General features: G+C 43.7%; 1 protein-coding gene across 5 annotated transcripts in view; it reads right to left on the reverse strand.

The window, feature by feature from the left end:
- Positions 1-25,082, reverse strand: part of ITPR1 (inositol 1,4,5-trisphosphate receptor type 1) — a 347,896-nt gene that overhangs the window by 295,380 nt on the left and 27,434 nt on the right. For all 5 annotated transcript variants that reach the window (XM_061618551.1, XM_061618549.1, XM_061618550.1 and 2 more), the window contains exon 2: positions 12,310-12,417. In XM_061618551.1, coding sequence (XP_061474535.1) covers positions 12,310-12,401 — 92 coding nt within the window. In that variant the 5' untranslated portion in view covers positions 12,402-12,417. The remainder of the gene's footprint in view (positions 1-12,309; positions 12,418-25,082) is intronic.

A 25,082-nucleotide genomic window follows, 5' to 3' on the forward strand; every position in this document is an offset into this window, starting at 1 on the left:
TTCATTAGTCTCTGGGGGCGGACCATTTTAATAGGTCCCCCACCCTTGCAGAGGGAAAAGGCCACTGAAAGTCTAAACTTCAGCAAGCAGTGATCTGGCCATGACAAAGGGAGAGATGTAAGACTCCCCACATCCAGATTACTATCCCCATGTCCAGTAGTAAAAACAAGGTCGAGAGTATGCCCCGATGTATGTGTTGGGCCACTAACACGTTGAGACAGCCCCATGGTTGTCATGGCGTCCATGAAGTCCTGAGCCGCCCCAGACAAAGAAGCCTCGGCATGGATGTTGACATCCCCCAGTACTAATAGTCTGGGGGATCTCAACAATACCTCGGAGACCACTTCCGTCAGCTCAGTTAGGGAAGCCATTGGGCAGCAAGGTGGGCGGTACACCAAAAGAATTCCCAGTCTGTCCCTCTGGCCCAACACAAGGTGCAAACACTCCAGACCCGTAACTGCATGGACATGGTGCTTGGTGAGATGGAACTCTTATAGACCACAGCAACCCCACCTCCCCGACCCTCAGATCTCCCATGATGCTGAACCAAATACCCCGGTGGGCAGAGCTGGGAGAGACTAACTCCACCCTGCTCGCTTACCCAGGTCTCGGTTATGCATGCCAGATCGGCTGCCTCATCCATAATCAAATCATGGATGAGGGAGGTTTTATTTTGTACCGATCTGGCATTAAGAAGCAGCAACTGGAGATCTGAGGGTTGGCTGAGAGGACAACCAACAACCCTGCGGATATGAGAGGGACCGGAACAAGGCACAGCCACTACATGTCTGGGCCGCGTTCCCCTTACCTGGCATGTCCCTCTCATAACACCATACCTCCCTCTACCCGTCACTACGGCAATTGGGGCCCCCTCTAGTCTCCCCACTTGATAGAAAGATCTATGCATGCTTAGGTGTGCTTTGCAAGCCAGTTTAAATTAAAATGAGGTTGCAAAGAAGGTTTGTGTGAGATATTAATTTTTAAACTGTGTGTATAGTCCAAAAGGAACTTTTGTCTCAATAGATACGTTTGTACATAGTGCTAAGCCATGATTTGGCTTAGCAAATGAGTTAATGTGCTGGCTCCTGGGGAGATGACAGTCATCTGATGACTGCAGCCACTTTGCTTCTCCCTGATCCTTTTGGCTCAGCACATAGCATGAAAGCTAAGCCAAGTTTTGGCTTAGTGTGTCATCCAGACATAACACTGTGGTTAAGCTTTCTCCTCCTTAACCATGATAAAAAACTAACCTTTGTTCTTGGCTACAGATTGTGGTGAAATAAGAGAGAGCTGAACCAGGGTCCCACATTTGGATGACTCCCTATGTCAAACTTTGGCTTAGCTCCCATGCTGTACTAAACTAGAAAGGCCGGGGAGAAGCGAAGTGGGTACAAGGTCCTCTCCGAGAGCGAGCACATTTGTATGGTCCTTGTAAGCCACAGTTTGGTTTACTGTGATGTGCAAACCAGGCCTTTGACTTTATATTAGGCTATTGATGCCCCAAAGATTAGGTGATGGTGCTAGTTACTATTTTAATCCAATTTGTATGGATTCTGTAGTTCTAAAAATGTACACAGTTTTTGAAATTGCAACATTACCTGAAGGAGTAGTATATGTCAGTCATGTTGTATAAGTTTTACTGCAGACTTGCAGTTCATCATCATTTGTTTGCATGCCTCCTTTCCGTAGTTAAACTATGCTCAAGGAGACTTGCTTGGCCAGCTGCGGAGAGTTAGCGCAACCTTCCCTTCAGGTATTTTATATGAGGGAAAAGAATGCCACATGGGTCCATCACTTTTTTAAAAAAATACTGGATCCAAAGTTCAAAAAAAGGAAGAAAATCGCCCAGCTCTCAGCCTTGATAGTTCTTTTCTATTTTAATAGGACTAACATCTGCTTTGAGGCTGTGAAAGCCCATACTTAGCCTTCACGCTAAGGGGGAATAAGAAGAGTGAGAATTACCAGATACAGTAGAGACTATAGCTTCTGTAAATTGAATGGTTGACACAAGAGGGAATATCCGCTGGCCACCCCACCTCCCAAAAAAGCATAGCGAAGAAGAACATGAACTGCCTATCAAAGCAAGAGGATATCTTACTTTATAAAGCGGGGTGGGGGGGACTCATAGGGAAAGCAACTAGACAGTTAATTCTAGTAGCTGAAAGATTCATCCTGTTCTAAAAACAGATCTCAGGCACACAAGGATTATTCTGGGAAAAGAGATGATCAAAATAAAGATTACACAGCATGCATAGTGCTCAACAGGCAATTAGGTATATTACAAACTAGTAACCAATGTAGAAAAACAGAAGCAAGGCTGTGATTAAGCTTCAAGCCAACATCTCACAGGAATATTAAGCAGGGTTCCACTTCAGATAAATATTTACTTCAACAAAATATCATTAGTTGTATTCGGCTCCCATCATTACTGAGCTCTAACATGTAAGCCTTTGCACCGTTGCTGTTACATGGTATACCAATTGCTAAAGTGATATAGGGTCAAGTAGATTTTACACTGTTTATTTTTTAGTGCCTGGATTTGGGGCAGGTCAAATACCACATTTTATATAGGATTAAAAAACAATCCAGATTTGAATAGGAATGGGTATTTCACTGTTAATATCTTTCATGAAGAAAATTGGAGTTTTGAGACTCTAAACCAAACTTAACATGACACTTGTTCCATGCAGGAGTTCTGTTTTCAAATGCAGGTCCCCATATCTTCCATGTGACTCATCCATGTACCATTTTGGGGATCTGAAATTGCCTTTAGGTTTTGCCCATTTATCTACAAGATTAGCTATCCTTTGTCAAGCTGCTTGAAGCTTTGTCACAAGGGCAACCATGATCCACTAGTGATCCTAGCAATCAGTTTGAGCAATGCCATCTTCTGCATTATCCATAGGAAGTACTCATACATAAGCAAAGCTCAAATGCATAAAATACTTTGCAATGGTTTGAATGATAGGTATGCATCTAAACAGAGTAATCTTGATGAAATCTCTTTTCCAGTATTAAGCCAAACTAATCTTCATGTTTTCAAAAATTTGATCCCAAAAATTTATCTTTATGCGCATACATGAAGAGCAATAAGTGCTTCATTCCACACTCAGGAATGGAGAAACTCCAACCCTCCAGATGTTGAGGCATTACAGTTCCCACTCTTCCTGACCACTGGCCATGCTAACCAAGACTGATGGGAGGAGGAACTCAACATCTATTTTTCCCCTGCTCTAATCACTCTTTATTTTTTAAAAACTTTAACTTTTCATTAAACTTTTCATAATATACATAAACAAAACCACTTTACTTAATCCACTTTACTTAACCCCCTCCCCCCAATGGATTGACATTCACAGTAATTCATATACATTTGAATTCTTCATCAAAACAGTCAGTTTTTATAAACAGCTTGTCAGAATTTCATCTTTGACTCAAGAAAGGATGGTGATAGGACAAATCCAGGTAAGTATAACGATTTAAGGCAGGCTATCCACATTCTAAGAATAATATTTCAAATGTTATCTTTTCTTTATAGGCAGAAGTCTCTGCTACCCCAAGCACTCTGTGACAACCACAAATGGGTATATGGTGCAGGAGGGGAACAATCCGTCTCTGCTGAATTAGCATAATCAATAAATTTATTCCAAACTGCAGACAGTTTGAGTTTGGCTTGGGAGAACCAAGTAGATTGATGGTATGACTGCATTTGCTCCAGAAGGCACTTTTTGGGTAACCAGGAGTCATCCATCCCAGATAGACGTAGCCAATAGGAAGCCAAAGCATCGTGGACCATAGCCTCCAAGGGATGCAAGCCAGTCTCTAACCTCAACATGGAGGCAGGAGTACCGCAAGGGGTTGCCAAGATAAACCTGAGGAAGCCATTCTGGACTACTTCTAGCTGCGAAAAGTTGCTATAGCCCCAAATTTCAGCCCCATAAAGGAGCTGTGGAATGATTTTCCTGCGAAAGATTTCCAACGCGGGGGAGATCAATTTGCCACCCCTGCTGGAAAAGAAGCGGCATAACTGATGTACAGAGCGAGAGGCCTTCAATTTAGCAGAATCACAGTGAAGTTTCCAGGACAGGTTGGAGGTAAAGTGTACACCTAAGTAGCAATAACTCCGTTGTTGTTGAACTATTGCATTATTAAGTCTCCAAACATGGTTGGTTCTTTCCCCCCCCGAATACGACTACTTTCGTCTTAACATGGTTAACGCAGAGGTGCTCCCTAGTACAAAAAAGGCCTAATTTATATAGCAACCTCCTCATGCCGATTTGGGTTGTTGAAATAAGGGCCAGATCGTTGGCATACAGTAGGACAGAGAGTTTGGTGGCAATTATGGTCGGGGGGAAAAACGTTGGGCCAGAAAGTTCATGAATGATGTTATTAATATAAAAGTTGAAGAGAAAGGGGGCCAAAAGGCAACCTTGACGGACCCCCCAGGAAGTAGGGATCACGTCAGAGAGGAGACCATTGGCTCCCAATCTGACTCTAAGGGATGTGTCGCAATGCAGGATTTGGAGCAGCAGGAGTAACCTTCTGTCTATATTGGTATCCCCAAGTTTCTGCCATAGACGGCTCCTGTCAACCAGGTCAAAGACAGAGGAGAAATCCACAAATGCGACAAATAGTTCTTTCCTGTTATGGAGAGCATATTTTTGGATAAGGTGGGAAAGAACATAACAGTGGTCGATTTTAGATTTGCCTTTAACAAATTCTGCTTGTTCCTGGGCAATAGCACCATTCTCATCTGCCCAGGTGACCAATTTAGCTAGGAGATACCTTGTGTAAAGTTTGGACGCTATGTCTAATAGACTAATCGGCCTAAAGTTTTTAGGGTCTGATTTGGGGCCACTTTTATGAAGCGGGATCACCGTGCTGGAGCACCAGCCCTTAGGAATAACTCCGTGGGCATTAATAGATGTAAATAGTTTAGCGAGGATAGGAGCCCACCATTCAGGGTTAGATAGAAATAGCTCTGCCAGGAGCATATCCTCTCCCGGGGCTTTGTTAGTGGGCAGTGAGCCGATAAGCCGGGCAGCCTCCTCAGGAGAGACCGGATCCCAATCTGTGTAGCAATTTAATAGACTAGCCAAGGATACAGAATGAAATTGAAGAGGGGGCGGGAAGGCATTGTATAACTCAGAGAAATGAAGACTCCACTGATCAGAGGTTATCTGATTATCGGTAATAACACGTTCCTCCCTCATTCCCCTGGTGACCAGTTCCCAGAATTTTGAAGAATTTTTCTCTCGGGAGGCTAGACCTAATTCTCTCCATTGCAGCTGAACAAAATTTGCTTTTTTAGAATTAAGAAGTTTTTTATAAGACCGTCTGAGGAATAGATAAGCGTTAAAATTATCTACTGACTCGTCCTGTCTTAATGTCCTAATGGCCCGGTTTAGCCTACATTTTGCCCGGGTGCAACAATTATCGAACCACCCACGTGTCTTTAGGGGGATTGGTTTAGAGGTAACCAGTAGAGGCTTTAACATCCGGACTAGGATATCATAAACATTAAGAGGATCCTTAGAGGACAGGAGACGGTCTCTCATGTCCAACATTTGAGGAGAATTTAAAAGCGAGTTGATGGACTCACTCACTTTGCCACTCCAGCGAATCCTTCTATCTCCCTGAGGCAATAGGGAGTCAGAAGGGATAAGGGCACAAGGAGTGAGGTTAAGGGGGAGGGAAAAAGCAGCATAAATGGGCATATGGTCACTCTCTGGTCTTGAAATGACCTCAAAGGAATTTATAAAGGAGGTAAGGTTGTAGGAGAGGACCATATAATCAATTGTACTCCTGCCCCTCGGTCCCAAAAAGGTGTAAACATTAGACTCGGGGAACAAGTCGGAGCCATTACAAATGAAAAAGTGAAATTTGAAAATTAATGTAAAAAATGAGAGCCCTGCAGAATTTATAGATGTATCTATAGAATTCCTGCAGGGAAAAATAGAAAGATCGTCCAGGGAGAGCCCCAGTTTGCTGCCAATAGCTGAATTGTTAGAGCCTATCCTGGCATTAAAGTCGCCGGCTAATAATATTAAGGGGTCTTGAAATTGATGAAACAGGGATGACACTGATTGATCTAATTCCCGCCAGATAGAGAGACGCTCGTCGCCAGACTTTACACTCATTGGGGGGACATAAACATTGATTACTATTAATTCAGGGGAGTCAGGCCAGGAGACTGTTATGATGAGGTTATTAGACGGTATCGTCACAATCTCAGAGGCCGTTGGATTCCAATCCACCGAAACTAGCGTAGCTAGACCTCCCTGGCGTCTGCCCCCCTTGGTGGAGCTAATAGCAGGGGAAGAATAGGCAATGTAACCAGAGAGGGAAGGGAAGGCAGGGGAAGTAATCCAAGATTCCTGCATACAAATGATCTGAAAGCGTTTACAAAATTCCATAAAGCCATGATCCGCCAGCTTAGAAAGCCAACCCGCCACATTCCAAGAGGCCACGGTAAGGAGGGGAGGAGCAGATCTCATGTCAGACACTGTACGTCATATCAAGGTGGGCTCCTCCTGGTGAATCAGGGCCTCACAGAGCGACACAGGATTATGAACATTCGGCCCAGTCTGCAGAAGGGAGGAGGAGGATGGCAGCTGGTCTGAAATAACCCCCTTAAAGGGTGAACCTAATTCAAAGTCCTCCAGAAATCTGGAAGGCGGCCTTTTGCCTTGGAGGATTTTAAGTAGGTTTTGTAAATTGTTTGTAATATCCCATTGGGCATTTTCAGACAATGTTGGAAAACTATTTACCAGCTCCTCCACCCCTTCACAGGAAAAAAAACAAAGGATTCATCCTCTAGGTCACTGGTGCAAGCCCTCTCAGGGGGTTGTAACTGAGGCTCACACAGGGACTAAGAGGCAGAGGAAACACTTATCTCGTCCACGACAATAAAACTGTCATTAGGTAAGACTAGTCCAAAGCGGTCGGACTCATTTAGAGATCTGGAGGGTAGTAGATCCATGTCCTCCTTTGAGGTGTCAGTTCCAGTAACTGGGGCGGAGAGTCGCAACCAATTCAAGGACAGGCTAGATTTGAGGGTTACCAACACAGGGGACTGGGAATCCTTTGGAAGTGTTAGAGCCCTTGCGGAGGAAACTGGCTGGTGTTGAAAGGAACACAGGGGGCGAGGTTTCGCCTGGTTTAAAAAATGTCTTTGCACATGGATTCCACGCCTAAGTAAGGAGGACCGTCTAGCCAATATGAGACTAGATGACACCTGGTGTTTAAAGGTGAGAAGGACTGACAGTTTTGTATCGAAACTAGGCAAAATTTCCGCCTTTACAATATCCTCTGATTTGATGAATGTCAGGTTCAGGGAATGTAGAATTTTATAAATGTACCCTTTCTTATTAGCATTAGAGGATCTGGAGCAGGAGATGGGTAGATTTAATACAGCAATCGAGTTCCGATTATATTTCAAAGACCAAAAGTTCACATCCTCAGAGGGGTGTGGGCCCTTAAAGAGGCCATCCATGGGAGCCCGCCCTTCAGGACTCGAGTTTTCCACAACTGGCTCATGGGCCATGGAAAGGAAAATTTGGGGATGGCAAGGCGGATTGTCTTGAGGTTTATGCGAAGAGTCTTGGGGAGGAAAAGGTCGAATGGAGTTTTCCTTTGCCCTTCCAGAATTTAACGATGTTTCTAGTAGTTTAAAAAGCTTCCGAAAATCCATCTTCTTACCTTTAGGGTGTTTATATCCTTTAATGTTTTTGGATTTTTTAACATTCAGGGCCACTTTGGATTTGTTTACGTTTGCATTTGTTACCACGGGGAAGGGTTGAACTTGATCTGATATTGGCGAAATTTTCAGGCTTAATGATTGAAACTATTTAAAAAAATTCCTCCGTGAGGGTCCTTAATAAGCCATTAGTCTCTGAGATAAAGTTTTTGATACATACTATTTCCCTCGAAGCAATTGTCAGTTGAGTGTTTAGGCGTAGGTGATCAGGCTGAAGCTGGGTCTGTCTCACATTGTCACTTTCCGACTCCATTGTCTCTGGCGTATGATGGAAAAAAGATAACGGACCCTGGGAATGTTGAAGATTCAGGACTTCAGGATTATCTGTAGCCAAGACAGAAACCCCCAACGGGGTCCCTGAACACAAATTTAACGGATTTGATGGAAGCTCAACCTGAGCTAGCTCCTGTGCAAGGTTTGAGTTGACTGGTGGGGACGACTCCACATTCGTGTGGATATCTCTCAGATCTAGTGACCAGTCTAGCTCAGCACCAGGAGGGGAGGCTGACAAAATGGGATTAGAAATGCAGACTGGCTCCTTTAAATTTAAAACAGCATCTCGATTGTGGGGGCAAGGAGCTTTCTTCTCGGCGTTAAATGAAGTGAAGAATTGGGTGATTTTAAGTTGTTTCTCGTCTCCATAAAAATCTTCTGAAGCCTCTTCAAGCTGAATAACAAGGTCTCGACACATCTTCCTTGTAAGCACCATGATTTATAGAAGAGAGGCAAGGCTTTCCACCGGGGTGTCTTATCATGCCTTAGGCCATAAATCTTAATACCCTTAATGAGAGGGAGTAGAGTATAGTAAAATAAAACAAAATGATAACAAAAAGAGCAGGTTCAAAACAGGCGACCAACCTTCATAGATAGAGGATAACAGTTGGTAGACAGTTGGTAAACTGAATTCAGCACAGAGCAGCGTTAATGAGCTGCAACCAGCCCGGCAGCCATCTTCGTGGGAGACAAGAAAAGGCTGGGGGATGTTGACCTGGTCCTCAATGGGGTACAATTGCCCCTGAAAGACCAGGTCCGCCGCCTGGGGGTCATTCTTGACTCCCAGCTGTCCATGGAGGCTCAGGTTTCAGCTGTGAGCCGGGAAGCGCTGTATCAACTCCATCTGATACGGAGGCTGCGCCCCTACCTTCCCAACCATCTGCTCCTATCGGTGGTACATGCCCTGGTCTCCTCTTGCCTAGACTACTGCAATGCGCTCTACGTGGGGTTACCCTTGAAAACGGTCTGGAAACTGCAACTGGTACAGAAAGCGGCGGCTCGCCTGATTAAAGGCAGCCGTCTGCGAGATCACATCACTCCAGTGCTGAAGGAGTTGCACTAGTTACCAGTTGTTTTCCGAGCCCAATTCAAGGTGTTTGTTTTGACCTTTAAAACCCTGTACGGTTTTGGCACAGTCTATCTGAAGGAGCGCCTCCAGCATCATCAGCGATGCAGCTCAACTAGATCAGCCTCGCAAGACCTGCTCTCCATCCCACCAGTTAAAACACCTAGACTGGTGAGCAGAGCTTGGAAAAGTTACTTTTTTGAACTACAACTCCCATCAGCCTCAGCCAGCATGGCTACTGGATTGGGCTGATGGGAGTTGTAGTTCAAAAAAGTAACTTTTCCAAGCTCTGCTGGTGAGGACTAAGGAGAGGACTTTTTCAATTGTGGCCCCCACTCTGTGGAATTCCCTCCCAGATGATCTCCGTCATGCCCCCTCTATGATGAGCTTTTGCCGGGCCTTGAAGACCTGGCTCTTCAAACAGGCTTTTTGGGTGGGTTAGGTTTTATTATTATTGGTTGAGATTTTAATATTTTAATGTAACTCTATGTTTTAATTTTGTATGTTGCCCAGAGTGGCGACATACTATAGATAGATAGACATATCTATAGATAGATAGACATATCTATAGATAGACAGACATATCTATAGACAGACAGACAGACAGACAGACAGACAGACAGACAGACAGACAGACAGACAGACAGACAGACAGACAGACAGACAGACAGACAGACAGACAGACAGACAGACAGACAGACAGACAGACAGACAGACAGACAGACAGACAGACAGACAGACAGACAGACAGACAGACAGACAGACAGACAGACAGACAGACAGACAGACAGACAGACAGACAGACAGACAGACAGACAGACAGACAGACAGACAGACAGACAGACAGACAGACAGACAGACAGACAGACAGACAGACAGACAGACAGACAGACAGACAGACAGACAGACAGACAGACAGACAGACAGACAGACAGACAGACAGACAGACAGACAGACAGACAGACAGACAGACAGACAGACAGACAGACAGACAGACAGACAGACAGACAGACAGACAGACAGACAGACAGACAGACAGACAGACAGACAGACAGACAGACAGACAGACAGACAGACAGACAGACAGACAGACAGACAGACAGACAGACAGACAGACAGACAGACAGACAGACAGACAGACAGACAGACAGACAGACAGACAGACAGACAGACAGACAGACAGACAGACAGACAGACAGACAGACAGACAGACAGACAGACAGACAGACAGACAGACAGACAGACAGACAGACAGACAGACAGACAGACAGACAGACAGACAGACAGACAGACAGACAGACAGACAGACAGACAGACAGACAGACAGACAGACAGACAGACAGACAGACAGACAGACAGACAGACAGACAGACAGACAGACAGACAGACAGACAGACAGACAGACAGACAGACAGACAGACAGACAGACAGACAGACAGACAGACAGACAGACAGACAGACAGACAGACAGACAGACAGACAGACAGACAGACAGACAGACAGACAGACAGACAGACAGACAGACAGACAGACAGACAGACAGACAGACAGACAGACAGACAGACAGACAGACAGACAGACAGACAGACAGACAGACAGACAGACAGACAGACAGACAGACAGACAGACAGACAGACAGACAGACAGACAGACAGACAGACAGACAGACAGACAGACAGACAGACAGACAGACAGACAGACAGACAGACAGACAGACAGACAGACAGACAGACAGACAGACAGACAGACAGACAGACAGACAGACAGACAGACAGACAGACAGACAGACAGACAGACAGACAGACAGACAGACAGACAGACAGACAGACAGACAGACAGACAGACAGACAGACAGACAGACAGACAGACAGACAGACAGACAGACAGACAGACAGACAGACAGACAGACAGACAGACAGACAGACAGACAGACAGACAGACAGACAGACAGACAGACAGACAGACAGACAGACAGACAGACAGACAGACAGACAGACAGACAGACAGACAGACAGACAGACAGACAGACAGACAGACAGACAGACAGACAGACAGACAGACAGACAGACAGACAGACAGACAGACAGACAGACAGACAGACAGACAGACAGACAGACAGACAGACAGACAGACAGACAGACAGACAGACAGACAGACAGACAGACAGACAGACAGACAGACAGACAGACAGACAGACAGACAGACAGACAGACAAATAAATAAATAAATAAATAAATAAATAAATAAATAAATAAATAAATAAATAAATAAATAAATAAATAAATAACCAGGCACCGAAAAGAATACACATTTGGTTCCAGGCTTACTTCCCTTGGAAGGGCATTCCATAGTTGGAGTGCCAACACAGAAAAGGCCCTCTTTTTTGTACATACATCATGTATTTCTCCTCCAACATCTTAGCACACAGGCAGGTTAGAACATCACCATTAATTGGGCTCAGTGGTAAATAAGGAGGCAATGTTGTTCCTTTAGAAAAGATATAACATGCCTTCATCTAAGTAAACTTGCCAGAATTCTGGCAGCCAAGTTCTGTACTGGTTGAACTGTTTCACAGCTACAAGGGCAGCCCTAAGTATAATTCATAGCAGTAATCTATCATGGAAGTTGCAAAAAGAAGAGGTTCCCAGCGAGTAGTATTCATCCAACCAAGGTTCTCATCCTCCTGTTTGGTACACTAATTCTCCACGCAGTCATCCACAGGAGGATACAGAATTGTATCATATTCCAAATAACTGTCCCTACTGTTATTCCGTGTTTAAATAGTGCCAATAAGTCCCATTCTGTTCCTTCACTTCTCTCCTCAGTTTCTCAGTAATAAACAGTGCCTTCTAAGAAGCAGAAGGCACTACCACAGCATTATTCTCATTGGATTTCACTCATCTAGATAATAAACTACATAGCTCCAACCTTCAATGTTCCTCCAAGATCGCCCTGAGCAACAAAATGAAGATGAAGAGACTATTAAGGTTGGCTTTTTTGTTACTTTCAGTGAAATGTTTAGAGTCTGCTGAAACAGATTCACTCACCTGGGAAACCTCTTATCCCAGGATTTATAGCTGTAGGGGAAAAGAGACACCCAATACTGTTAAACACAGGATGGTGACATCAGCTTCTAGACAATTAGCCCTAACTTTCTCCACTGCCAATTCATTAAACACACTCTGCAGCATCTGAAAAATGGTGCACTTACCCCAAAGTGCTGATAAATCCATTTGTTGAGCCCTCTGCGTACAAAGAGCATATGTCTCCAATATGCAGGAAGCTCGACATCTTGTCGGACATCTCTGGCTTGGTGACCCTAAGGGAGGGAAAACAAACTCATCAGTATTTAATCTAAGGCAGTGGTTCCCAACCTGTGGGCCATGACCCCCAGGGGTGCCACGAAGTAATCAGAGGGGGCCACGAAGAGTAGAGAAATGAATTTTTTTTTTTAGTCTTCACTCCCTGGACACTTTCTGCTTCCCACTGCGGCTGCAGATGACACCTCCCCCTTGCCCCAAACAAGAGGGGAGGATTTTTGCTGAAGTGCCAGAGTGTCTTTCAGGCACACCAAGGGCAGGCATCTGCCTATAGAACACATGGCAGATGCCAAAGGAGGCTGAGGGTGGAGCTACCAGGAAGAAGAGGGGAATACTATCACTGACTTCCATCTCCTTGCACTGCTGCTGCTGACGACACCCTTACTCAGAATGAGAGAAGACGGCTTTTTTGTGAAGCAAAAATAAGCAAGGCTGCAAAGAAAGGCTGCTTTTCCTCTTCCTTCCTGGCAGCCAGCCTGCCTCCCTGGGGGGAGGGGGTCACAAAAGGTTTTAAGCTTATAAAGGGGGTCCTGTACTCATAAAGGTTGGGAACCACTGATCTAAGGGATGTCCTTGCATTATAATCTCTAAAGATAGACAATTGACATCATTGAAAGCTTTGCCACTGATTTCTTTACTTATAATTATATTATAAATGTTTTTAATATTAACACATTGTTAAATAATGTTAAATGAATGTAATGGTCTAAAATACTTACACATTAACTTGTTATATAGCTTACCCCAATTTCAGAAACTCACCATCAAAACTAGTAACTGAAGGTTATTTGTGATATAAGCAATTTGCAGTTTCTAGGTTTGAATTATAGTTTGGGTACCAAGAACTTTGGAAAGGTGACAAACATATTTATTTTTTATTTATTTATTAGATTTATATCCCACCCATCCTCCCAGCAGGAGCTCAGGGCCGCAAACAAAAGCACTAAAAACATTCTAAAACTTCCTAAAAAATATATATTACAACAAAACATCCTTAAAAACAAAGCATCTTTAAAAACATCTTTTTTAAAAAAACTTTTAAAACATATTAAAAAGCAATTCCAACACAGACTGGGATAGGTATCTACTTAAAAGACTTGTTGAAAGAGGAAGGTCATCAGTAGGTGCTGAAAGATAACAGAGATGGCACATGTCTAACATTTGAGGGGAGGGAATTCCAAAGGGTAGGTGCCACTACGCTAAAGGTCCATTTCCTATGTTGTGCAGAACGAACCTCCTGATAAGATGGCATCTGCAGGAGGCCCTCACCTGCAGAATATAGTGATCAACTGGGTATATAAGGGAAAAAGATGGTCTTTCAGGAATCCTGATCCCCGGCTGTATAGGGCTGTGTATACCACCACCAGAACCTTGAATGTAGCCCGGTAGCTAATAGGTAACCAGTGCAATTATCTGAGCAGCAGGATGACATGTTGGTGATATCTTGCCCAATGAGCAGTCTCGCCGCCTCATCTTGCACCAGCTACAGTTTCCAGACCAGCCTCAAGGGCAGCCCCATAGAGCTAATTACAGTAATCTAATAATAATCCAATACATAAATAATTATCCAGCCTGGAGGTTAACAGTGCATGGACAACAGCGGTCAGGCTATCCCAGTCCAGAAATGGCCGCAGCTGTCTTACCAGCCAAAGCTGCTAAAAGTCACTCCTAGCCACTGAGGTCACCTGGGCCTCTAATGACAAAGATGGGTCCAGGAGCACCCACAGACTACAGACCTGCTCTTTCAGAGCAAGTATGACCCCATCCAAAGCAGGCAACTGACCAATTATCTGAACGTGGGAACCACCAACTCACAGTGCCTCCATCTTGCTAGAATTCAGACTCAGTTTGTTGGCCCTCATCCAACCTGCCACCAAGTCCAGGCACTAGTCCAGGGCTTGCATGGCCTCTCACAATTCAGATATTACAGAGAAATAGAGCTGGGTATCATCAGCGTACTGCTGACACCTCACCCAAAATCTCCTGATGACCACTCGAAAGTGGTCGGATCACCACCTCTTTCAGGAAGGCTGGAACCACTCCCTCCTGCAACAATGCATTGACCACACCCTGGATCCACTCCGTCAAACTCACTCTGCAAGCTTTAAGAAGCCAAGAAGGGCAAGGGTCAAGAGGATACATTGCTGGCCGCATCATTGCAAGCATGTTTTCCATGTCATCAGGCCGTATCAACTGAAACTGATCCCAAGAAGTTGCAGCAGATGTTGCACTGGACACCTCACTGGGGACTATAGTAGATGTGGATGGGGCATCGAGATTACTATGGAGGCAAGCAATTTTACCCTCGAAGTGCCTTGCAAACAATTCACAGTGAGCCTCTGAAGGGTCTAAAACTCCATTTCTTGGAGCTGATGTCAAAAGACCCCTGACAATACGGAAAAGCTCCACTAGACGGCTACTTGAGGATGCAATGGTGGCAGAGAAGTTGGCCTTGTTTGCCACCCTCACTGCCACACAATAGGCATGGTTATGATGTTTTACTCATGCCCAATCAGCCTCATAGCACGTCTTTCGCCACTATCCATCTTCCAGCCTGTTTCATTGCCCTTAGCTCACTGGTGTACCAAGGTGCAAACCAGGCTCCACAATGCCAGAGAGGGTGCTCAGGGGCAACCGTGTTAAGAGCCCAATGCACCTCGCTGTTTCACAGTGTGACAAGGGCTTCAACAAAGTCACCTGCTGTATCTACTGGGAATTCCCCCAGGGCATTCAGGAATCCAGTGGATCCCATTACTCTCCTGGGATGGACCATCTTAATCTGTCCACCACCCCTGCAAGGGAGGATTGAAGCCATAAGTCTAACCTTCACCAGGAAGTGGTCTGACCATGACAGTGGGGTGACATCTGCCTCCCCCCATCTCCAGAACACCCTTCCTCCATCTGGAGCAAAAACCAAGTCAAGGGTGTGGGGCCAGTGACAACTTGAGACAACGCCATGGTTGTCATGGAGGCCATGAAGTCCTCAGCCGGAACACTAGAGGCAGCCTCAGAATGGACATTGAAATCACCCAGGACTGTTGTTCTGGGTTTCTCCAATATCACAGCTGAGACAGTCTGCCAGCTCAGTCAGAGAAGCTGCCGGCGACCCTAGTTTACTGTCTCCTTGACCTGACACCAGGTACAGGCCCTTACAGCCAGCTCCAAGACAGAGTGGTTTCCTGGTGACAGAGATGGAAGTTCTGTAGACCACAGCAAATCCTCCCCCCTGTCCCTGCAGCCTGTGCTGGTGTCGCACTGAGTATCCAGGTGGGCAAAGCTAGGTCAGATCAACTCCTCCCAGCTCACCCACCCAGGTCTTGGTAATGCAAACCAAATCAGCAACTTTATCCATGATCAAATCATGGATGAGTGTGGTCTTATTGTGTACCGATCTGGTGTTAACCGCACACACAGGCCAGTGGACACATCAGATGAGCAACAAGGAACCCATCCATGAGAAGAGTAGGAGTAAGGAACTTAGATCCTTGCTTCAATTTAGATCCTTAGGAAAATTGGTAACAACTGGTTTTAGCTGTTCACATATCTTTCTTAGCTATTATGTAACCTTTTGGCTACATGCACTTGTCACTTCCCAGGTTCCATCAAACTCTAGCATGATCAAAACACAGAACAGGGCTATTCAGGTAGTGAGAACCACTGAGAGCAGAGTTAGCTCCTGAGTTCTATATTTATTTATTTATTATATGACAAAACCATTGATATACAGCTGAAGGCATGCAAGCAAAATCTGATCTGTCCCAGATGCTGAAGGGAGAGGGAGTTTAGCTGCTCCCAAATGGTGTACTCACACTGACTCTCTTAACATTTCCCAATAGATAGCACAACCTAAAAGGTTGGATGCTGGATAGTGCTGCCTCCACCAACAGGTACGCCAAGGACTAATGGGTCTATGTGATCACTATCAAGAGATCTTGAGTATTTATAAACTCAAATATCCCATTCAATAATTTGTTTAAGAGATTTAAGCCAAAATATCTCCCAAATTTCTGACTTGGGGTAGTTTGCTGTTAACGCATTCAATACATTTGCACTAACCATCCAACCACTATTTTATTCTATTGTAAGTAAATGCAGAACACAGATGTGAAACCTTGTATGTTAGCAATTATCCAGAAGTACCTAGGCCCAAATGGCATTTGTGCCTTTTTGTCCTCTCTCTTGTGAGTTCGGGAAGAGCCAACGCTTAAGATTCTCGTTTCAATCCCTACCATCTGCAGTTAAAAGATTAGGTAGCAGGGATTCAAAAGAACTCTGCCTAGATCCTGGACAGCCATTGCCAGTAACTAGCCCAGATAACCCAACCGCGTAATAGCTTAATATGAGCTCTACTGCTTTACCACAGAGTCTAGAAATGTTGCTGAACATAGTATTCTCCTGCTATAATACTAATGCAGAGAACCATCAAGCTTAACACTGATGTTCAAAAGCCCATGCAGTCCGAGAAGCATCCTGGGTTGATTAAATACAGTTTTGAAATATGCCAGCACAGTATTGACCAGCAATACATTGTTATTGCTCCCTGATTGCGAGATTATAAACCCTTCTCCCATTTTCTGCAACTGTATCATGGGTCATCTCATTTGGCACTGCCGCAACAAACAAACAAGGCCTCAATTTCACTGCTTTCTCAAAAGTGGGTGAAAACAGCTCACAAGCAAGTGTTAAACTCAAGTGATTCATTGGTGACTTCTATCAGTCAATCAAAAAGAGAAGGTCAAAGACCAAGATGCTGGAAAGTGGGAACTTTTATTTTTGATAAAACCCAACGCGTTTCAGCCTGTTATCTACAGGCCTTCATCAGGGGATAATAGCTTGTAAGATTAAAAGACGAGCAAATCTCTTTCTGCACTGTACTGTACCAATATCAAACGTCTCCCACTTTCCAGCATCTTGGTCTTTGACCTTCTCTTTTTGATTGCCCATTTGGATGCTAGCCACCCTCTGTTTATTGACTTCTATCAGTCAACAACTGAACCCACAGATTATGGTGTATATTATATAGAAATGGTGATAATGCTAGGTGTAACAGTATAGCAAGCACAAAAACATAGTGCAGAAGCCAGGTTTGCCAGGTTCAATCCCTGAGACTGATCCTGTATCTTTAGGAGAAGAGAAAGTCAGCCAAATGCAGGTGTTCTTGCAACACTGTAATGAAAAACTCCACAAGGTGGAATTCTCCCTTCCTTCTGCACAACTTTTAAAGATACGGAAGACCTCTTGGAAGCCAGGTATCTTAAATTAAAGGTATCTGGAAGCTAATATAGCAGTAGGATCTAATATAGTAATTGCAACGTAAGCCCAGCCTTTGATCCATTCACTGCAAACACCAGCAGTGTTGCTGTTTTTTTAAAACAGAAAATAATCATATATATAGACTCTAGTGCCTTTAAGTATTGAAACCGAAGCAAAAGAAATGGAATGGCAATTGCTGCACCTGAACAAAAAAATGTCTCTATGCTGTGTTTCAGAAACAGTCACACAGCTTTGCTGATTCTTTTTTCACCTTTTGATCCTGCAGAGACCTGTGACTAATTAAAAATTTCAGGAACCCTGCAAGTTGCTGTTTATAAGTGTGGCCAACTGCTCCACCAAGAGTCCCCACCCCCAAAAGCAGCTCAAATAGACATGCAAGCACTGAGATCATTTCTCTTGGTGAAGAAAGAGCTTCAATAGAAGGACATTTTGCACTTATTGCAAAACACAGCCCTGACATTGTAAATAGGATAACTGTTCCAATTTAATTGAACATTAACTTGTTTACACTTAAACATAAGAACATAAGAAGAGCCTGCTGGATCAGGCCAGTGGCCCATCTAATCCAGCATCCTGTTCTCACAGTGGCCAACCAGGTGCCTGGGGGAAGCCCGCAAGCAGGACCTGAGTGCAAGAACACTCTCCCCTCCTGAGGCTTCCGGCAACTGGTTTTCAGAAGCATGCTGCCTCTGACTAGGGTGGCAGAGCACAGCCATCACGGCTAGTAGCCATTGATAGCCCTGTCCTCCATGAATTTGTCTAATCTTCTTTTAAAGCCATCCAAGCTGGTGGCCATTAAAGGTACAGATCAAGCATATTAAGCCAACTCTGGGATCAGCTGAGGACAAGGTTTAGAAAACACTTAACACAGGCACATACACATATGAAAGAGAGAGCGATTTCATACTGCCTGTAATCTGTTTCAGGTTTGTTACACTAAAAAGTTATCTCAATACCAAAGAGAGAAACCAAAACTAGCTCAAATGAGCAATCTTCTAGTTTTGGTTTCTCTCTTTTGTCTTGAGGGCCTTTTTAGTGAAAACGATTTGAAGCAGTTTGAATCTAACATATGACCATTCAGAAGACACACTGAGGAGGGAGGGGGATCAGCCAGATTGGTATGGTGCTAGATTTGCCCACACATCTGTATGTATGATGTGCAACAGTGACGTCAACATGATAAGATCAGTGGTGGGAACTATACAAGTTTGATTCAAAGGATTGCTTTTGACTCTGAGATTACCGACTTCAGGAACATCAAGCCTGAAGGTTGGACAAATCTAGTAAGCTACTTGTGTTGCTGTGTGTGCTAGCGTCTCAGCTATAGTTAAAACCCAAGCTCTAGTAACTTGTCTCTGGGTCCCTTATGTCAGTTAACTCATACTACGTATCTCAATATCAGTATGGCTCTCCACAGTCATGCTCTAATGCCCACATCTCTGCCTATTCTCATAGCATTAACAAAACCCTATCAGAGCTCGTACCATCATCACCAGCTATAAATTGTTTCAATGAGGCTCAAAATAAGGCTAAATTAATGTGTGGTCTGTTTCATGGCCCATGGATACTGACTTTGACCAGGTGGAAAGCTCTTCACCTGCATACTCAAGAAATACACTAATTCAGGTGTCACCAGACCCCTACAAAAACTCAAAATCTAGGGAAACAAGTCAGCAGTAAAACTCAGTCAGCCAAACATTATCTGGGTTCAGCATCTGAGAAAAATATTTCTGGTGGATGGCTATGCTGATTGCTTAGATGTTGAGCCTGTTCTTGCATAAATCATTTCCCCCGACCTCACCACCCCATGCTCAGATGACAGCTATTGTTATTGTTAAATTTATTTCTACCCCGCCTTTTAGCCAAAGGCCCTCAAGGCAGCTTACAAACAAATAGGTACAAGCATAAAAATACATCAGATGCAGCTATTGCCAAGTGCATGCAGCTACTAAAAGAACAAGGACCATGATATTTTTTGGTAATCACTTGTCTGGGCAACGGTAATATGGCTTACTTGGGTCTGACTTGTTAAATGTTTGAGAACTGTAACTAGTGAAAATATGGTTCCAAAGCTCACAATGGGTACAGCTGATAAAACTATATCATCCAAATGCACTGGTTGCCAGTAGGTTTCTGTATGTTCAGTTCAAACTGCTGGTGTAAAAACTTGAAAGTGCTAAAGATTATAGACCAGGGATCACCAGCCTGTCACCTGTGGGCATCATAGGGTCAACAAAAGTCTTCAGTAGTACCCCTAGCAGATAGCCCAGAATCCTAGCTTTCATTTTTAAAAAAAAAAAAAGTCTCTGGCTAGAAAGAATGTTATGGAGCAAAATGTGCAGGTACTCTTCTAAGCAATTAATGTGAAATGGACCAGCCTGGCTGCTCCTGGCTATGTCAGTCAGAGTTGTGATTGATAAGTGAGTTGTTTGCACACCAGGCAATCAGAAGACCTAAAGCGCTGCTGTGTTCCCCTCCTTTTAGTGTAATTTTCCTGTTTCTGTATTTGTTTTAGTCCTTGGAGTCTCCAAAGTTTGCCCTTCCTTTTCCCCCTAGAAACCAGGATGCATCTTTCCTGTGCTTGGTTCACCTGAGATCAGGAAGTGCCTAGAAGTTGTTTTCTGCAAATATTACTACACAATAAGTGTGGGTGGATATTAAAGAATCCTCCTCCCCCCAAAAGGCAAATGTGAAAACTTTGCAAAGTGTCTTAGGCATGTCTAAACCTTTGCAGGGGCTAAAGACCAGAAATTCGTTAAGAAATCAATGTGCAGTGCATGCCTACACAGAAGGCAGTGCCAGTGTTTAATGGGGCTTACTTCCAGGTAAGTGGTTACAGGATGGCAGTGTAGGCTTTGGTTTAGGGTTGGCATTGGGGGGAAACAGTATTCTTGTGTCCTTAACAGGTGGCAAAAACTGAACAAGTCAGGCCTTCCTAGTATGGAAATACAATTCACCATGACTGTTCTCTAGTTTTGTGTTATGCTCCCAAGGGCAACTGTTTTGTGTTATGCTATGCTCCGATGGCAGCCATATTGTGACTAGCAACTCCAGCACTCTCTCAAAATTTGTAATGTGCCCTCTGGTCAAAAAAAGTTGGCAACCCCGGTCTAGACCTAAGGTATGCCTCCTTTCCATATTCTCCCTCACATTTTATTTAACAAAAATATTTGTGCTCTCATTTGTAAGAATGAAGACAGTTACAGGGCCATCCAAATGGTGGGAAGCCCGTGGAAGGGGGGCTGGCAGAGGTGGAGCCAGCGGAAAGCTCAGTGGCATGCACTTGCTGCTTGGGAGCTGCTAACCAGGCTGAGTGCCAGCTCCATTAGGAGCTGCACATAGGAGCTACATGGGAAGAACCAACTCCCATGAATAGGCTTACTGGGGAGTAAGCTATCCTCATAGGCCGCCATTGTCATTTTTTTACTGTGCCTGCCTATTAGCCGATGGAATTATTGAGGGATTGGGACCCAGGGAAGCACTCTGAGGGGGACTTGGAAGTCACGTAAGCCCTCCCATGGTTTCTCCACCACCACCTCCTGGAACACCCCATTTTCGGGGCAACCACTGGCTTCTGCCAGCGCTCCATCTGCTGGGCTGGCCATCCCTGGCAGACCTCCAGTAGTGCCAGCAGGGTCCTGGCAGCACCGCAGCTCAGTCATGGTGAGGGGCTTCTGCTAGTGGAGCCTGCCAGCTCAGCTGGGGGTCGTTACATCCAACTCCCCCAGGCCAGCAGAAATATGAGTTGGATTGTGCCCTTAAGGTGTGAAATTGAGATGACTGAGGTCTGTCTCCCAAGCAAAGTGCTTCTGGTTGACTTACATATAAGCATCCACAGTTTAGTGACCTGAGACAATACCTTCCTTTTTAGGAAGGGCTTCAGACTGTTCAAGACAAATGTAGTCTCTCATCAAAACAATGTTTCAATCTGCTTGCTATCTTCGTGTACTGTATATTGCAATATATTACAAGTCTTCTAAAACTGCCCCAATCCTGAACTTTTTAATGTTAATTTTGAAAGGTTGCTAAATAATGCTCTGCCTTTTAGCAAGCCCTTCCAGCCTGGTGCCCTCTAGATGTTTTAGACGACAACTGCCAACAGCCCTAGCCAGCAAGGGCAATGATTAGAGATTATGGGAATTATAGTCCAAAATCCGGAGGGCATCATCAATCCATCAATGTTGTCTAATTTGACTATCAATGGATATAATTTTATAAATTCTAATAATAAAATAAATGAATAAATACATACATTTTGAACAATAGAGGCTTCTAAGACCTACTAAATGGTCAGTATCAAGGTACTTTTTGAAAGCTGATTTTAAGTTTTCATAAACAGTCTAATTAGACAGATTTTTGCATGTTTGTTCAGATGTCGAGTGCTTTGAAAATTTGTGCCAAGTTTTTTAAAATGTTCTGCAACATCAACATATAAAGATTGTGAACTAAATCTTCTGCAACAGTGTATCAGCTATCCCCTTATAGAAAAATACTTTGGTCCAGTTTAAGCCTCGGACATAGATTTCCCTCTCACACCCCCACCCAGACTAAGCCTAGCGGAATGCAGGAGGTCATAGTTACTAACTTCCGTTAAAGGCAGCAAGAGCCTTTCTTGGCATATTGTCAGGAGGATGTACGTGCAGAAAGAAATAAACTTTGTCTAGTTCTGTGCTTACGGAATAACAGTATAAATATGAAATCTGACTTACTTTCATATTCTATTCATTGTGGGTTTTCTCCCTTCAATGAACTTGCAGATGATTCCTCTATAGGCAGGTCATATGGTAAAACATAGTTCTGGGTGCTATGGAGTAGTCTAACACTTTTTGCGGCAGCCCTTACATCCTCCAGATGCAATGTACCGAAAGGCTAAATAAATGCAATGTGACTGAAGGTTGTATTATGCAAGTGAATGTGTTTAGGATTATAATGAGAATTTAAAACTTTCTGCCCATGCTGTAGACCAATACAAGAGACCTTCCTATTTTAATTGAAGGGTTTGCTTATGTCTGCCTTCTCCAACCTGATGGCCTCCAAGTGATATGTTTTGGATATAAACAAAGTATTATTTAACCACGTGAACATCACAGACATATCTTGTAAACTTTTTTTTTACTCTATTGAACAATTGTGTGCATTCTTAAACTGTATAAGTTCAGCATCATAAGCCCTTATGGCTATAAAAAATAGGCACTGCACACACACACTTTCAAACCAAATCTCAAAATATTTGGTAGAGAGAAAAGTGATGAGTATTATTTCCAATGGTCAACATTTCAGTTCCTCACATGGCTATTTGGCATTCCCCTGATTTGCATGCAAATGCTATTCCTTTGGCTTAGCTTGCAGAATATGCAGAAGTCACCTTTTTTGGTGTAGAATTCTGTGCAATGATTTAAACACTTAGTACACATAGCCCTGGAAATGGTTAAACCTCTACTAAATGTGAACAATGTGGAGATACTACAGTTTCACTAAAGATAATCATAGTTACCATAAAAACAGATAATTCTATGCATTTGGTGTCATGGTTTTCCCATGAGGCTGTGTCTAATAATGCAACCATGTGGGAAAAGCCAGTGTCCCTGTTAGCTTCCCCCAGGTGGTTGCATCATGCAGCTCCCAACCGCATGAGAACATAAAATCACTCCCACAAACCTAGGCAAGCATCTGATAGGGCACCTTCATTCAAAGCATATTCAACAGTAATCCTTCCTCTACCCAAAAAGGAGAAGTGCAAAACCTATCTTTCATCACATCTCTCCAGTGAGAGAATCGGCTTCTCTTCTGGATCCACTCTTTTACAAATATGTTTTCTGTTGAAGTTTCATGACCCTTTCCCACCTTTCTTGAAGGGAAAGATTTGACAAAATAGGATTGAAAATGAACTTGTGACTATAAAGACATGCAGGGATGACATCTTTGCTTTCCTCTCACTGCCATCTGCAAGCACTTGCTTCTCGTGAACTTACTGCAGGCACACAACCTCTATCTATTAAATAATTTTAAACCCAGGGAACAGGATGCTGGTGGATAATAATTTGAAGGCAACCCCTTCACATATTTTACGAGGCCTGAATTATATTAGTCATGCCTGTAATAAATTTAATAGAGATGGAGGCTCTAGAAGTTATTTCAAGTTGTCACAGGTGAGGATACTCAAATGGCCTAAACTGCCTTTGAAAGTAGCAATTAAAACTGAGCTGAGCTCAGGAGAATGTTCTTAACAACATTTTGTACCAGGTGTAGTCACTAATTCCCTGCAAATAGGTATTTTCTGGTCAATGGTGTGAAATATTAAAAAAGCAATTTTGCCCCAGAGAAATTTAAGCCACTTACAATTATTGTCCCAAATTGTTCCTGGCTGCTTGAACATCATAACAACAAATAGAGGGGATGCATGGAATACAAGAAATGTTGTTAATCTAAAACCCAGCATGGGAAAAACTGTATTGTATCTTCACAAGGGACAGAAAGGATGGGATTCAGACATACAAACACCAGTGCTAACCCTTTCTGCATTCTTGGCTGGCATTCTAGAATTAAATAAAATATTCCAGCATGTGGGATTCTGTTGCTTTTAATTGCTCCAGCAATTACATTACTTTCAATGCAGGAAGTGCGCTCCTTTGGGAGAAAGGGTGGGATATAAATTCAAGCAATAAATAATGTAATAAACAAACAAGAGGTTCAGGGAAGAGTGATGTTGCTTATGTAGCCAAAATGGCATCGCCCACCTACAAAAGAAAGTATCTGGAGGCTTAGGGAATTCCAGCATTGGTGGAATGTCAACAAATCATCGGGGGGTGAAAAATAAAGGAAATCCCAGAAATAGCCCAGGGAGGTCAGTAAACACTGGGAATGTTGGCTGACTGTTGCAGGGAAAAACAGAAGGTGGGAGATAATGGAATGGAATATCCTGAAAGAAGGACATAGCTGACTTGAACACTACACAGGAGCACTCCACACTACCACACCTGGTCCCAAATCTCCAGTAACTGTTTCCAAGAGAATTACAATACCATCCAGCACCAAAATCTCCAAATTAAAACAAAAATAACAAGCACCCCTCAATTCAGAGCATCCTTTATTCCTGAAACTTTGATCCAAGGTTAGTTTTCCAAGAATGGCCTTCTGAAGTCAGCCACAATCCACCTCTGAGTTCCTCTTCCAGCAGCAACCAGCCAGATGACTTTTGGAGACTGCAAGCAGGGCATGACAGCAATAACTGGTTTTCAGGGATCTATCTGGGATGGTTCCATCTAGATATCATAATTTATAGCCAATGATAGCCCTATCCTAGGGTGCCTAGTCTTTAAAACAAAAAAGCTTTTGATGCCAGCGGCTGTCACCATATTGTAGTGGTGGTGAATTCCACACATTTGCTATG

Source organism: Rhineura floridana, chromosome 3 (genome assembly GCF_030035675.1).
Source record: "Rhineura floridana isolate rRhiFlo1 chromosome 3, rRhiFlo1.hap2, whole genome shotgun sequence".
In the NCBI taxonomy this organism is placed as follows: Eukaryota; Metazoa; Chordata; class Lepidosauria; order Squamata; family Rhineuridae; genus Rhineura; species Rhineura floridana.